This window comes from Chiroxiphia lanceolata, chromosome 5 (assembly GCF_009829145.1).
Source record: "Chiroxiphia lanceolata isolate bChiLan1 chromosome 5, bChiLan1.pri, whole genome shotgun sequence".
Classification (NCBI taxonomy): domain Eukaryota; kingdom Metazoa; phylum Chordata; class Aves; order Passeriformes; family Pipridae; genus Chiroxiphia; species Chiroxiphia lanceolata.
The window spans coordinates 42,133,234-42,148,909 of record NC_045641.1 but is presented as its reverse complement, the minus strand read 5'-3'; the positions used below and the strand labels follow the sequence as shown (position 1 = coordinate 42,148,909).

The window sequence follows — 15,676 nt, the reverse complement described above, 5'->3', positions numbered from 1 at the left end:
TTCTGCCTAAATATTAAGATACAGTGTGTCAGCTAACTTCAGCAGAGGCCATCTGAACTAATCTTAAAGTTATTATATTTGATAACATCATTTTTGATAGGTTATTTCAGTGAAGATCTGACATCTGTGTTAGGTTGCTTAAAATTAGTATATTTTACCCTTTTTTTCCCTTAATTATCTTAACTCAGGACATACCTTAGCTATGTGCTTGATTGTTAGTTATAAATAATTTACAAAAACTTAAACATTTTCTTTGAAGAAATGTTTTTATGTGTTATATCTCTAGATACACACAGTTTCTTAAACTGTTTGGAAACATGAGTATAACAGAATTACAGTATAATAAAAAAATCACTTCTGGAATACACATAGCAACTTTCATTTAACATAACTGTGTAGGAGCCATTTATTTCCTTTTCTCATCACTTTGGTATCATGTTATTATTTTACTGTTTATAATAGTAATTAAGTCCCTGTTTATTTGAGTGTCTTATCAAAGTGGATACAATCGAGGTTTTGTTTTCCATGTTTTCAAATTCGTGTTCATTTCAGAGAGACAGTTTTCATAGTATGTAAGTCATGGATAGATGATGTAGTCTTATGTGTGATAAGTGGAATGTATGTCTTCATCTAAGCCTGCCTACTATTTAGTAGTGAAGTGAGGAATAAATTCTGCCTTGGACTAGGATTAACCATAATGTGGAGGAATACATTAGCCCAAAGGGGTGTTTTAAAATATATACCCAGAACCTTTGACTGATAGCAGTCACTTTTTCTTCTAGAGAATGTCTTAAGACTTTTTTGTGAGTTTAGTTTCTCAGTAAACGATGATGGCACAATTACAAATATTGAGAATTGGTAGAACATGGTTATGAAATATGTCTCCCAAACCCATTCTTTACTTGCTAACATCTCTTTGACAGTTGTGGAGCCAGAGTGTGAAAAAAGTTCTGCAACCACTTATTACTGGTACAGAGAAGCACTGAATATTTCCAGCTCTCTTTCAGAGAGTGGGGGTTTAAATTGGAAGATGACTATCTGCTTGCTGGCTGCCTGGGTCATGGTATGCTTAGCCATGATCAAAGGCATTCAGTCTTCAGGCAAAGTGAGTATACTGTTTACCTGCATGGTGTTGTTTTACGTTGAAGCATTTCAGGATATTTCTGTTCACTGAACCCTCTGTTTATTCTCATGAAATCTGTAGGAGGAGGTGGGAACTCACCGCAGTATTTGTATATCCTCAAGTAGAGGAATGTTAGTTAAGCATTAGAATTACAGTAATTTTAGAGGGAATTGTAGTAATATAGTGGGAATTGAGATCTAAGGAAATATTTCCTTTTCATCAGCATAATTGTTGCAAGTAATTGTACCTCAGCTTTATTGTGCAGCGTAAGTCTGTGTGTTTTGAGTGTCTAAGGAATTAGGTTTCCATGTGTACTCACATTATGATTGCAGTGCACCCACGTACGCGAGCGTCTGTCATTAGCACAGCTACTTTGTAGGATTCTGGATTGTTTCTTTTAACTAATGACTTACCATCCCTTGGCATCTGAGTACTGTCACCTTGTCTTCTTTGCTTTGCATGCAACCAGCTGGGTTGGCTAATGAACGATTTGCTAGATCTGTTGATCTCAATGGGATTTTCAGAGGAAAAATAATTTGTTCCAGTAGCAAAATTCTTTGCTATTAGAAAGTTTGGCACTGGTGTGCCAATTTCTGTGGCCTCCTTAGAGCACTGAAGTTAAAGAAGTAGCAAGTTCAAACAGAGAATCATTTTACTAAACTAAACAGAATAAATTTTCTTTTCAGTGATGGGGAATGAAAGATCAGATTTGATTACTATTTTTTGTTGTTTTAGCAGTAAGCATTACTTAGTGATTGAATTCATTGGTTATGTACTTTCTATTGACTCTTTGTTTTCTTTCCTTCTGAAGACAGAATGAGTTTCTATGCACACTGCATATCTTTACGATCCTCAGTACTTAAGTCAAAGTGCAATTGTAAAGTGAAGTGTTTCTGCAAATCTGCTTCTGTCTTTGTTGTCATCTCACTGAATTCGTACTGAATTTCCCCAGAAGCCCAGTGGTTCATTATCAGTTAGTGAACACTGGCAACTGTTTTATTTTAGTAAAGTACAGAATTTCTATTATAGTCATGTGACTTTACTTTCTTCTGCAGAGACAAGGGGAATGGGAAGTGTTCTGCATAGTTCTTGGAGCATGTGATTATCAATACAGTCATGTATCCAGAGGATACTGAGTAGTGAATGAAGCTATTGAAAATAAAGTCCACATTAAATGTCATGGTAAATTTCTTCTTAATGTTTTTCAGATCATGTATTTTAGTTCCCTTTTTCCTTATGTGGTACTTTTATGCTTTTTGATCAGAGGACTGCTCCTTAATGGGTCAGTGGATGGAATTCGTCACATGTTCACACCTAAGGTATGTGCTTAATTTCTGCTTGTAGAGTTTTAAAGTTTTGGTGGCAATTTGACCATTTATGAATGCTCTCATTTAAGCTTATTGTCTTCATAGAACATTTGGCTGTGTTTCTGTTGGGTTAAATTACAAAAATATTGTTTACCTCAGTGGCACAATATCAAGCCCTAAAGTCCAAAGGCCCTTAAGTATTCCAAGGGTCTGTGTAAAGTTACTTCCCTTAGATAAGGGTTCCTGGAGTTAGATGCCTCTACAAAGCAACTAAAAGTGCTATTTACAGGATTCAGGATGTTTAGAGAGCTCCAAATATGGAGAAGTGAATCTTCATATCTTGCCATTCTCTCGTATTGAAATGCCTAGTCCTGGGATGTCACAGTGCCTTACTTTGAATTGTCACATGACATAGCATAGTTATCTCATCTCTTTTGAAAAAGAACAATTTTTTTCCTTTTTTGTAAATAAATTAATGCTGCTTGCATAGTAGCCCCAAGTACAGGAGACCTGTATTTAATAGTAGTGTAAGTACTCACCACTCAGCTTTCCTTGTCCTATTTTTCGTGGTTGACACGCCAAGATAGTAGGAGTTCTAAGCATACATTTTGTACTGCCAATATTTTTACCAGGAGCATGCCTTAGAGGGCTTTAAATTTTCTAACTATGGAGGTGATAAGGGATGTTATGAATCATTGTTTAGCTTGAAGATCTAAGTTCTACCCACACCCAACTCAAATGCTTGCAACTGTATCTATACTACAGGAACAGCATGTTTGAGTAGTTTGAGCCATACTCAGAAATGTACAATGCTGGGCTTCCTGTTGTATTGTGAAATGCACTTTCCAACAGGTCCATTTCGTAATATAGTTGATAAGTACAGGACTAACATTTCAAAAATGAAAGCTAAATAATAAGATGATCAAAATCAATGCACATAGTGGCTAATGCCAGATGACAGGGTCTTGTCAGTTGTTTTGACTCCAGGTATTCTGAGTCTAGAGAAATGTCATTCTATAAAAATGACCTTTGTTAGCTATCACCTTGGTGCAGTTGTGCTTCACGTCGCTCACTGTCACCACTTTACAGAGTCATGGTTCTGCAGGAACTTGCAGGCTGCTCAGCCAAGTTTGGGAAACCTGAGGAACAGAAAAATGTAATGCTTACTAATGAGAGGATGTCTAGAACAGAGGTGGAATACAGATGTCTTGAAAATATAATTTGGTTTCTCAACCACAGTGTTAATCCTTTCTTTGACTGGAGAAGTACCACTAGATGCTGAAGGAATATAAATACAAAAACTTCCCTTGAATACCAACACCTCTTCACTACTCACTATTTCATCTGAGTTAGACTTAAAATAAGTTGCAGTTGATGCTTACTTTATAGTTACATTATACTTAATTATACAGTTGTCTCAAGTGTTCAGATAAATGACCTCGAAAGAAAAATTGTTTTCAATTTATTCTGCTAGTTTCTCGTTCTGAATCCCAAAATTTAAGTTGTGATTTCAATTTAAGTTAGGAGACCTCCATGTCACGTGTATTATATGTGAATGTAAACCTTCAAAAGTATTTTAATTATAATTTTCTGGGCACTAATTTGGACTGTAGGTTCATATAAGACTACCTGAAGAAATTCAGACTTGCCCCATCTGTTGTTCCATTTACTCTGTAGTGCTAACAGTTTATTTGGGCAGGCAGACTGTACAAAATTGTACTAAACCAATCTAGCTTGAAAATTATTCAGGTAGATAGATGTGAGAGAGGAAGAGGAGACATCTTTTTCAGCTTCAGTTAGCTGAGCAAGTGACCACGTTTTGACCACAGACGATCACAGCACATTCCCACAAGACTTGTGCCAGCATGGCAGAGGACTGGCACACATTGGTGCCCATATGTGAAAACCCAGGGCTAATGTAGGAAGGGGAGAATTTCTCTGTTTGGCATGGTTGTTGAACAAAGCAGAAATTCTAAATAATAATTTTAACGGAAAACCTAAAGAAAGATATATGAGAAACCCACTTAAATCAACTACTGCAGTTAAACTGTAGGACTGAAGCTGAAATGCAGAGCTCCCAAAATTTCACAAGCAGTATCTAATAGGAAATCAATTACAAGCTTATTTTGAAAGTCTAGATGATGTGTATCTGAGAACACAATACTTTTGATTGTACCAAATGATACATTGAGGAAAGTGAGAAGTGTTTTGATATTTCAACCGTTTGGAGATTCGGTAGAATTCTGCATGTTCCTCGAGCTCCCTCTGGTGGAAAAACTCTGGCATGACTGTGATACAGGCAGTTTGAACTACTTGCAATAGCTACTTGTGCATTGTAATTATAATAAAAATTGTAAGTCAGGAACAAGTTTATTCTCGTACATACCTTTTCTTTCCCCAAATATATTGTATTTTATCTATATATAAATGACTAAAGAGGCTATCTGCTACCTATCTATAATAAATATTATATCTTCATGGAAAACTGAAAATTTTTTCAAAATGTTACAACAGTAGCAGATTTATTTTTCTTCAGAGTAAGACAGTCAGTCTAGTGATGCTGTCATCTGTGTTGATGCTTTTTATTTTTACTGTTTTCAGTAAACCTAGGGCTTAAAAAAAATAAAAATCATATGCATTAATGGAGGCCCTGCATCAGCTTGAGAAAATCTAATGTTTGACATCTAATTTGGTTGTTTTTTTTTTTTTGTTATTCAGTATCTAGAGGAATTTGAGGTAGACAAATGGTGACTTGTAACTTTGTAACAAAGATTTTTTTTGAATGAGCAGTACAGTTCCTCTAAATGAGCAATACAGTTCAATTTTTTTGATAAAAAGCTGTTTTGCCCTCAAATACCATTTAATATTGGGTTAAGTTCAAGGCATCTGACTTAAGGAAGATCTGACTTGTGGACTGTACAGCTTGTGATGGGCAGTGTTCATTTCATATATTTCGTTTTGCTTATTATATTTGCATGTAATAGAATTCCATATAAGCATTTGTATCTTATGTTCACTTTTTTATGTTTGTTTGAAAAGTAACAACAAAGCAACTTTCATCATACTCATTGAATTTATGAGGGTTGATCATCCCAAAATACATCTTAATTCTAACAAATATCAAAGACAGTATATACTGTAAATCAAAGACAGTATGTACTGTACAAAAAAAGTTCTCTCTTATTTCTCGGTGTAACTTGCTGCTATTTCAGTTACATAGCTACAGTAGTGTGTCATTGTTGGAAACATAATGTATAGCATGTTTGTCTGACATTTAGATAATATAAAGTCAATAGAAATTCTGGCCCATAAGTTTGCTCAAATTTAGATGCCTCAGCTTTCATTTTATCATAATGAAAATATGTTTGTAGTGGAATATGATCATTTTGTGATATAGAATGTCTTCCTGATTTTTTTCTGTTGTTTTTTTTTTTTTTTCATATAATAGAAATGCATATTATAGCTGACATATATTATATCTAATTTCAAACAGCTTGAAATAATGCTGGAGCCCAAGGTCTGGAGAGAAGCTGCTACTCAGGTGTTCTTTGCCTTAGGGCTTGGATTTGGTGGAGTCATTGCCTTTTCAAGCTACAACAAGAGAGACAACAACTGCCATTTTGATGCTGTACTGGTGTCCTTCATCAATTTTTTCACTTCTGTGCTGGCAACTTTGGTGGTGTTTGCAGTTCTGGGCTTCAAAGCCAATATCATAAATGAAAAATGTGTTATCCAGTATGAATATCCATTTCTTTTTTTAAATTATTTTTATGGTTTATTTCATTCATGAATTAACACAGAACACTGAGTTTGATCTTTCTATTTTATTGTGTTTTACAGGAATTCAGAGAAGATTTTAAAACTTTTGAAAATGGGCAATCTCAGCCAGGATATGATCCCACATCATATCAATTTCTCAAGCATTACAGCAGAAGATTACAATTTAGTTTATGACATTATACAGAAAGTTAAAGAAGAAGAGTTTGATTCTCTTGGTCTGAAATCTTGTCAAATTGAAGATGAACTTAACAAGGTGAGAGTGTTAAGTAAGTCTTAAATACAAAGAATATGAACAGATGCGTATTTTTAGGCCTGAAATGAACTGTGAAGTGTACCTACAGAGAGTATCAGTACAATGTACCTATGAGTTGTACATCTGTAAATACCTAGATGAAAACATGTTTGCATTCCAGCTCACTTGAGGACTTTTGGGTCTGATGTCTTAATATAGTCTTCACTTTTTTTGATCATTATATCATTCCCTTTATGAGGTGAGAAGTTTTTAAAGTTCTGTTTTTTAGAAGAATTGACCATGAGGATTTTTTCAAAGACTAAACAGAGGTTTACCTATTCAATGCCTCACACTGCAATGTCTTACAATGTTAAGATACATTTTTAGATATAAATACTACTATACTGAAAGTAAAAAATTATTCTATTACTTATCAGGTAATTGTTTAATGAATAGCATCCTGTTTTGAAATCTTACAGTAAGACAGATCTGTAAAAGAAATTGTAGTTTTCTTGCTTTAGGGAGGGACTTGCATATTTAAACACTGATCTCTATATAGTTGCACCAGGATCTGAAGATAAAATGTAAAATCTGTGACTTAGACTTTAAAAGTTTCTGTACTATTCCTGCCATTTAAATTTGAAACAAAGATACAGAAATTAAGTCTTTTTATACTTACTGGAGAAAACAGAGTGTATTTTGTAGCAGTCCTTTATAATAGCTCTCGTGCAAAATCGTCAGTGAAAGAGAGAAATAAGTTCTGACTGGACTCAAGAGGAAAATTTTTCATGAGAGTAATCAGACATTGGGCTAATTTCTTCAGGGAAGTGGTGGATTCCACAGCACTGAACACTTATATGGTTCAGCTGGACAGGGTGCTGGGCTATCTTTTCTAGACTGCTTTTGCCGAGAAAGGTTGGACCAGCTGATCCTTGAGATACCTTCCAACCTAGTATTCTATAATTTTATGAAAGAACTGTGTTAATGTCAATCAACTTAGAAATTCTCAGCCAAGTCCACTGTTTAACTAAATAGTATTAATTAAGTGGAAGAGTTGCCTATTAGATAGCAACTTCCCACTCTGCCTTCCAAGATGTGGTTGATGACACTGCATGATTACCAAGTCAAACTGTCACACTACCAAAACGAAAGAAAAAGTTCAGGAACAATAACTTTTTTTTTTTTTTTCCTCACTGACAGGCAGTTCAGGGAACTGGTTTAGCTTTTATTGCCTTTACAGAAGCAATGACCCACTTCCCTGCTTCTCCCTTCTGGTCAGTCATGTTCTTCCTCATGTTAGTAAATTTAGGACTTGGAAGTATGTTTGGAACCATTGAAGGCATTATCACACCCATTGTTGATACCTTCAAAGTCAGGAAAGAAATTCTTACTGGTGAGTTACACAAACTTTCTTTTCTCCATAGAGGAATAAGCTAATTTTTTTTTGAGAGTATGAAGTTGTTTTCTTTTTTTGATGTGAAAGTGTACAGATCATTTTCCAGAGCAGTAAATCACTGTATTCCAGACTGTATTTCCGTACATAGGCACATTAATACATGCCAGTAACACATTTTTCTGAGTGTTACATGAGCAGAAACATCCTAGAACTTAAATTTTATTGGAGGACTAATTTCTGTTACAAGTTTCTATATGGTCAGTCCTGTTGGGCTGTTCCAGAATACTTTCCATTCCAATTTGTGTCACACATAAGAGAAACGAAGGAAAAGGAAAGAATGAAAATACATTGCAAATTACTGCAAATTATCCCTAAATAAGCTAAATGAAATCTTAATTTATGATGAAATTTTTATTATGCTAAAATCAGCGTAGTTACTCTCTAGAGAAACAGACATCCCTTCAAGTGGAAGTGAATGGGTCTAGTAACTTGGAATTAGAGGGCCTGCACTCTTCCTCCAGAGGGATTGAGAAAAATGCTGCATTAGTGATATCAATTGTGGCATATCACCGGGTTGCCTTTGACTCCAGCATGTGTTGAAGTTCCAGCATGTCCAGCACAGCTGCGCTCAGCAGTGACGTGACATCATTCAGGCCATGATAGCCTGCTGTTAGTCTCCCTTCTCCAATAGACTTCCACAGTGACCATATGGGGCTGTTAAAGGGTGAGCGAGTCTTGCTGATTGCTTCTAGGCTGTCACTCAAATCATCTTATGAATGGGAATCATAGAGTCTCAGGTGGGTCATAAGAAGTGGTCTCTAGCACAGCTGATTCTCTCAGATACTGAATACATCTTTCCGTGTTGGTCCACTTGCCTGGGTGACATATAACATCTTATATGAGGGAATGTCTTTCCTTCATGCCTGACAGGATTATATCCAGAGGCTAAGAACTTGTGTCCCTTTTCCAATTGCTTTGACAATGCCCCCTTCTGTAGAAAGTGATCCCAGCTGTTTGACTTTCCTACCCTCTAATTCCAGGCTACTAGCCCAGTTATCCCAGCACTGGAGCAGTCAGGTGCTCATTTACACAGTGGCTGAAATATTTTGCATATCCCACAGCTCACTCAGGGATGAGGATCATCCTTAGCCTGAGTTTCCAGTGGGGAGAAAAAAAGGCACCTTAACTGGAATAATCAGCCTGACTGATGCTCAGCCTACAATTGATTTCACGGTTTATTGAAATTTGACTTATTTTATGTCTACTTAAGCATTTTGTAATAATATTATTTGTAATAATATTATTGACAAATTTAGTAGGAAAAAATTATATTGAGATCCATTATGCAGGATCAGGCATTAAAGAATACATTTCAGGTTGTTCTAACGAAAAGAAGGGACAAAAATGTTGATGCTTAATGCACAAATACATTTAGACAGATCCTAATTGAACTTCATGCCATGAATGATCTTTCTGGGGAAGTCTATTCAGCCTTGATATTTTTTAGAATCACAGTCTGAAACGTTTTCACTATCTTTTTCCATGTTTTCACTTCTAAGTTCTTTTCACTTCTGATTTCCAAAAAGTAGTGACCAAGTAATGTGTTGTATGATGTTTTGCTTACCAGTTCATTTTACCCTTGCATTCACATTACATTTAGTGAGAAATAGTCACTTGATTAATGTCTGCTGCTTAATCAGGACTGCTGTAATATGGCAATTCGAGTAATTCTAATTTCATAAATTTTCCATTATGTAGGGAAGAGGTAGAATTCATAATGTTAAAATTGAGACTCTCTAAAAAGTAAAATGTTATCAACTTCAATTATATGAAATAACAAATTTCTCTTTATTCCAGTCATATGCTGCTTGATAGCATTTTTTATTGGCCTGATCTTCGTGCAGCGCTCTGGAAATTATTTTGTGACAATGTTTGATGACTACTCAGCTACTCTGCCCCTGCTAATTGTGGTCATTTTGGAGAATATTGCGGTCATCCGAATTTATGGAATAGACAAGTAAGTGAAGGAAATGTATCTCCCTGTCCCTATCAACAGCATTTGTTACAATAATTATTTTAATTATATTTTGTGAAGTATTTGTGATGTACACAGAAATACAAGTAAATAGAAACTGGTCAAGAATCTAGTCTGTTATTAAGAACAGGTTTGGAGCAACATAAATTACATCAGGACAGTGTACTGAAACCCAAAGAGTGATTGTAAGAGGTCCAAAGAAAGGAGAATAAAGTTAAAGAGGCAAAATTAGAGAGTTAGAAAGGAGGCTAGATATGAAAGTATGAGGAATTTGTATCAAAATAAGTCATGAAAAGAAAGATTTAAAGAAGTAATAGCCGTGGTCTAAGCAACAGATGAGAATGAGTATTCTGAACAGGTCTGCACTATTCCAGGCAGTCTGAGAAAGGAACAAAGCAAACTTGATGGAAGTAACAAGAAAAAAGTTTCAGTTTATGAACTAGATTTAGTTTGGGGTGTTGTAGCAATTAATTGTTCTTTGCATTAGTTGTGAGAGAGGAAATAGAGGAAATGACAGCAAAGAACCGGGTCAAAACTTACTTGGAAGCAGAACAGTTGACAATGAAGTGAAGTGACCTGGCAGTGATGGGGTGAAAAGACCATCAAACCCCTTTTTTTTTTTCTTCATTTTATGACCAAAATCAGCAGAATGTGTCCACTGAGCAACATCAACATGTGCTTCAGTAGAAAGATTTATGTCAAAAATAACTTTTGTCATCCACAGGTCAAACAGAGTATGCTATACTAACATGTCAAAGTAATAAAAACATCTGTGATTTCTTTGCACAGGCAAAAAGCGTGACATAGAATGGGTGGTTTTTCATTTGACTTTTCACTTGTTCGATCTGAGTAATCAGCCAGTCTGTTGTCGTAGTGAAACAAAACTGTAATAAGAAAATTTAATTATATGGTTCCCAGACATTGGTTCTGGTTTACACAAATAGTGCCTGGTCTACTTACTCAGACAATTCCCACTTGGGCTGCATGTATAATCCTATAATCAATCACATAGATATAAAAACGCCATGTATATGATTTTACACATGCAAACAAAAGATGAAACAAATGACCTGGTTATCAGTCTGGGAGTGTTCCACTGTGAATGGAGATAGACATGCCAAAAGCCAGCATCTTACCTGTGAGGAATTTGATGTTTAGGCATAGCTAAAATGTGGTAATCCTTTGATTCTGACTCAGGGTGCAGGTGATTGATGTTTTCAGAAGGGGTTCTGACAGGATGCAGTCTAAAGTTAACAGCCAAACTTCTCATTCATAATGACACCCAAGTATTCCCTCTGGACTATTCCTAATATTTCTTCTGATGTATATTTCTCCAGAATATCCTTAAGGAACATGGCAGTCTTCTTTGCAAACACTGTCAGAATCAACAACCTCAGGTTGTCATTGGCTAATAGTACCAAGGGTTCCTTGTCGATGAAGTTCCATGTATATGTCTTACTAGACACATTGTCTTTGATCAGATAGTAAAAAACCAAAACATAGCATCCAAAGGGATTACAAACAAAGGATAGAAAAAAGACAACATGTAAACAAGAAGGAAAATCTGGAATCACTGCTAGTGGAGCCTGATAGCTTTTAGAAGAGCATAAGTAGGATGAAGTCAATGAAAACCTTTAAAGATAACAGATTTATGTTCAACTGGATAAAGAGCTGGAGATCTCAGAAAGAGGGCTATTTGTAAAGGGCACAATCCATTTGGAAATTCAGTTTCTTTTTAATGATGTGTTTAATTTCAGTGTAAACAAACAATAGAATGGCCCAAGCTGTGCAGTTAAAAAAAATGTTTTGAGAGTCTATATGACAGAAACTTCATATGTGTAACTTCTTTGAAAACATATTTATTGCTATAAGAGCCTTTTTTAGATGGACATTTCAAAAGGAAGTAGGGACCACAAGGGATTTAAAACAATCATTGCTTGTGAACAGTCTTAACAAGTTATTTCTAAAAGTATTCTCTTTTTCTTCTGGCTGTTCATATTATAACTTAAAATTTTGAGGAACAAGGAGGCAGTTTTATAACTTGGCAAAGTTTTGTTTAAGCAGCTTATATGATGCAAACCATAGCTTATGCCTAAAGTTGGTTTTTTACACTGCAGCACATGTGAGTTCAAAATTAATTTTGCAGAATCTGTAAGAGGTGCTGGTTGTGTATGTCGTCAGAAGTAATGACATATGCCTCAATAAACAACTCAGTAGACAATACAAGAAGATATAAAAAAGAATCTTATAAAAAAAAGGTGTGTTTAAATATCTTTCCAGCACAGTCCGGCAAGCAGCTTACTAAGTCACTGTACTGTGCAGCAATGCCTTTTATTCATCTGTTCTGAAGAACTGGTAATAGAAGCTCTGTTTTTCAGCCCATCAAGTAGTTTAAACTGCAGCCGTTTCTATATATGCATTGTTTCAGTGTGTTCCCTCAAGTTAGGTGATATATATCAATTACAGTGCTCAAAATCTCAGTGTCTGCACTAACAATAACCTTTTAATCCCTTCACAGATTTATGGAGGACCTGAAGGATATGCTTGGGTTTTCTCCAAGCCAGTATTATTACTACATGTGGAAGTATGTTTCACCATTTGTATTGTTATGTTTGCTGGTAGCTAGCATTGTCCAAATGGGATTAAGTCCTCCTGGCTACAATGCTTGGATTGAAGATACGGTATGTATATAGTATGTATATAGTATGTATGTGTATATATGTGGTATGTATATATACGTGATACCATCAGCATCGTAATGACCGTATCTGAAGTATTTCAGAAATACATAAACAGACAAAAAGACTGGAATTAGAAATTCAAAATCAGTATAAATAATGATGTGGTTTTTTGTCTCAACTGATTTTGATGTAAAACCAACCATTTTTTAATTTTAGAGTAGTTCTACTTTAAAATATAACCGATTGACACAAACCTTCATGCTTTGGTGACTTTTAATTTCTTGATGTATGATTAAGAAATTCTTAAGTTTGGGAGACGTTGTTCACATTCATGAAGTCTTATTTTACTGCAGAAAGAGTTGGGTGATAACACTGAATAAATCATTTCAGATATCTCATCAGTGTTTTTTTACATGGCATTAAATACTGAAATTCAGCCATACCATAAATTTTCCTTTTGGAAACACATATCAAAATATAGGTAGCAGCTGCATTAATTAAAACCTTTTTCTAATAAGAGTATTGGATTTGAAAAAAAACTTACCAGAGTGAGCAGCAATCAGTTCTGTGCATTGGCTCCAAGAAGAGATTCGCTTAAGGTAACTTCTAAGAGTTCTGCTAGTTATAGGCTCGTCAGCCCTCAGCTGTTTCTGCAGGCTTGTCATGCAAAATATATAGAGAGTAAAATGTCAGAGAAAATAATCTTGGGACAATTGTCCGAAATAGCTGGAGGGAAACCACAGCAAAGACAGGTAAAAGATAAATACAAGAGATTGGCTTTACTATAGGTGGATGCCTGCCTCTTTCCAGACAACTACTGGTTTCTCATGATTCTCAGAACAATGCTCCTGTTGCGTTTGATTCTTGCCTTGAAAAATTAGAAAGAGAAATACCTTAGAATACCAAACATACCATTCCTTTCCACATACAAAATTAGGCAAAAGAAGCCTGTTGGCCAGTGATGCATGGATGTGGTGGAGGTGTGAGGAATAGTCAGTGCCCCAGTAAATGCATTAGAGTTTACACGACGTTTATACAAAGTGGAATAATTGAGACAGTCTCTGTTAAGGCCAGTTATTAGCCTACAGAACAAGGACTTATTTGCCAGGCATAGTTTACAGATACCACTGCACCCTTGTCTGTTATGAGCATCCTTTAGAGGATCAGTGAACAACTACAGAGAAATGTAGCAACCTAATGTGAAAATCTTGATTTGGGTGTCTCTAGAGTGCTCTGAACGTCTCAGAAACTGTGCAACAGTTAGTGTTGCTCACTGGCAGACAGATAGAAATCCTACATCTCCATGACTGTTCAAATTTGATATCTGCAGTGGTGCCCACATTGTGGGTGCAGGGTGACAAAAAGGTATGTGTTTGAAAACTGCAGGCGTTGGTGAGGACTGCCTGTTTGTTCTTTTTTGGTAAAGATGTATTAATAGTGTTTCTATTGTGTTTCTCAGGCTACGGAAGAGTTTCACAGCTATCCAACATGGGGAATGATTGTCTGTATATCTTTGATGGTGTTGGCCATACTGCCAGTCCCAATAGTCTTCATGGTGCGCCATTGCAACCTTATCGATGACAGTTCTGGTAGTTTGGCAGCTGTATCCTACAAAAGAGGTCGGATAATAAAGGAACCTGTTAATCTGGAGGGAGATAGTACAAGTCTGATTCATGGGAAGAGTCCAAGTGAAGTGCCGTCTCCAAACTTTGGCAAAAACATATATCGAAAACAGACTGGCTCACCAACTCTGGACACTGCTCCAAATGGACGTTATGGTATTGGGTACCTGATGGCAGATATGCCTGACATGCCGGAGTCTGATTTGTAACTACAGAAAAAAAAAGGCTGTTTGTTTCTTCTCTCTCTGATCATGGTTCTCCTATGAGAAGTGGTCAGCTTCACTTACTAGAGTGTGATCTCAGGTGCTCCATAGTGACAGTCTTTTAAATGTCATGACTGTACATACAGGTTGAGAAAACTCCCTTTAAATTATCTGGGCTTTTATTTGCACTGAAGGAAACACATTCAAATTCAATGGCAGCCTACTCTACCACCATAGCCAAGAATTTGATTTTTTTAATTAATTTCTGAGTTTAAAGCTCTCTGTCTCTGAAGCCCAGGTCTCACTCAAATGATGAAATATTTCCAAGGTTATATAATTGAAAATCCCTTTTTTCAACTAAATTTCAGGTTAACTCCCCAATATTAAAGGTGTACTCAGTAGTAGTTCACCTAGCTTGTGTTTGTATAAACACCTGTATATACTTTATGTAGATATGCTGTACTTATTTTGTTAGCACTGATAATTACTTAGGCTTTTAGCTGAGTAAAAAACAAACCTGCAAACTATTTTCTTATGTAATAGCTGTATAGAGCAATAGTATTAGAAAATCAAGGAGTAGACTTACAGGAAGGCGATCAAAGATTCCCTGTTCACTGGGGACTGCATAAACCGTGGCTGTATATTTTGTGTAAAATATTTCTTTTTCAGTGTGAAAACAATGTTAGAGTGAGTCACTCCAAGAATCTTAAAGACTGTGCAGATTCTGCATTTTTTTCTATGCTGTGTGCCTAAGAAAGACCTTGATATTTATTGTGGTTACAAGATTACATATATATTATATTTATATAATATACTAATAATGTAAATATGTATATTATTCTGTATGTAATTGTTTCAAAAGTCGAAGCAAGATGGCTTTCTTAATTAGTCTCCTTCAGTTTTGCTTCTGTTATATGCAGATATTTCCTTTTCAGTAAGTAACTGTTAAGAACTGTATGGCATTACATTTTAACCTATGAATAAAGAGATTGATAAGGTATTTTGCTGTGATTTCCTAGTACACTTACTATATATAACACAGGCTGCTTTTCCCTCCTCTGGACTATCTGAAAGAATGGCCAAATAAAGATGTTAAAAGAAATTGGAAACATAAAATGCTAAATCAGTCATATTAATAAACCACTGGACAGTGTTTTATTCTTAGGGGCATTTACTGTTAATACAGTAGTTGATGTAGCACTGTAAACTGGCAGGATGGTGTGGAAGCTAGTACATGATCTATTCCTTACCTTAGAGAGCTTTAAAGTTAGGCATAAATTCTGACTTAGCTACCTCT

At 35.7% G+C, this 15,676-nt stretch overlaps 1 protein-coding gene across 2 annotated transcripts in view; it reads left to right on the top strand.

Annotated features, from left to right (window-relative positions):
• Positions 1 to 15,379, top strand: part of SLC6A15 (solute carrier family 6 member 15) — a 37,034-nt gene extending 21,655 nt beyond the window's left edge. The window contains exons 5-12 of one of the 2 annotated variants that reach the window (XM_032689204.1): positions 924 to 1,105; positions 2,332 to 2,442; positions 5,924 to 6,165; positions 6,271 to 6,463; positions 7,643 to 7,835; positions 9,696 to 9,855; positions 12,392 to 12,554; positions 14,014 to 15,379. In XM_032689204.1, the coding sequence (XP_032545095.1) occupies positions 924 to 1,105; positions 2,332 to 2,442; positions 5,924 to 6,165; positions 6,271 to 6,463; positions 7,643 to 7,835; positions 9,696 to 9,855; positions 12,392 to 12,554; positions 14,014 to 14,385 (1,616 nt within the window). In that variant the 3' untranslated portion in view covers positions 14,386 to 15,379. The remainder of the gene's footprint in view (positions 1 to 923; positions 1,106 to 2,331; positions 2,443 to 5,923; positions 6,166 to 6,270; positions 6,464 to 7,642; positions 7,836 to 9,695; positions 9,856 to 12,391; positions 12,555 to 14,013) is intronic. The other variant, XM_032689205.1, reaches the window with a different exon arrangement.
• Positions 15,380 to 15,676: the final 297 nt, after the last annotated feature.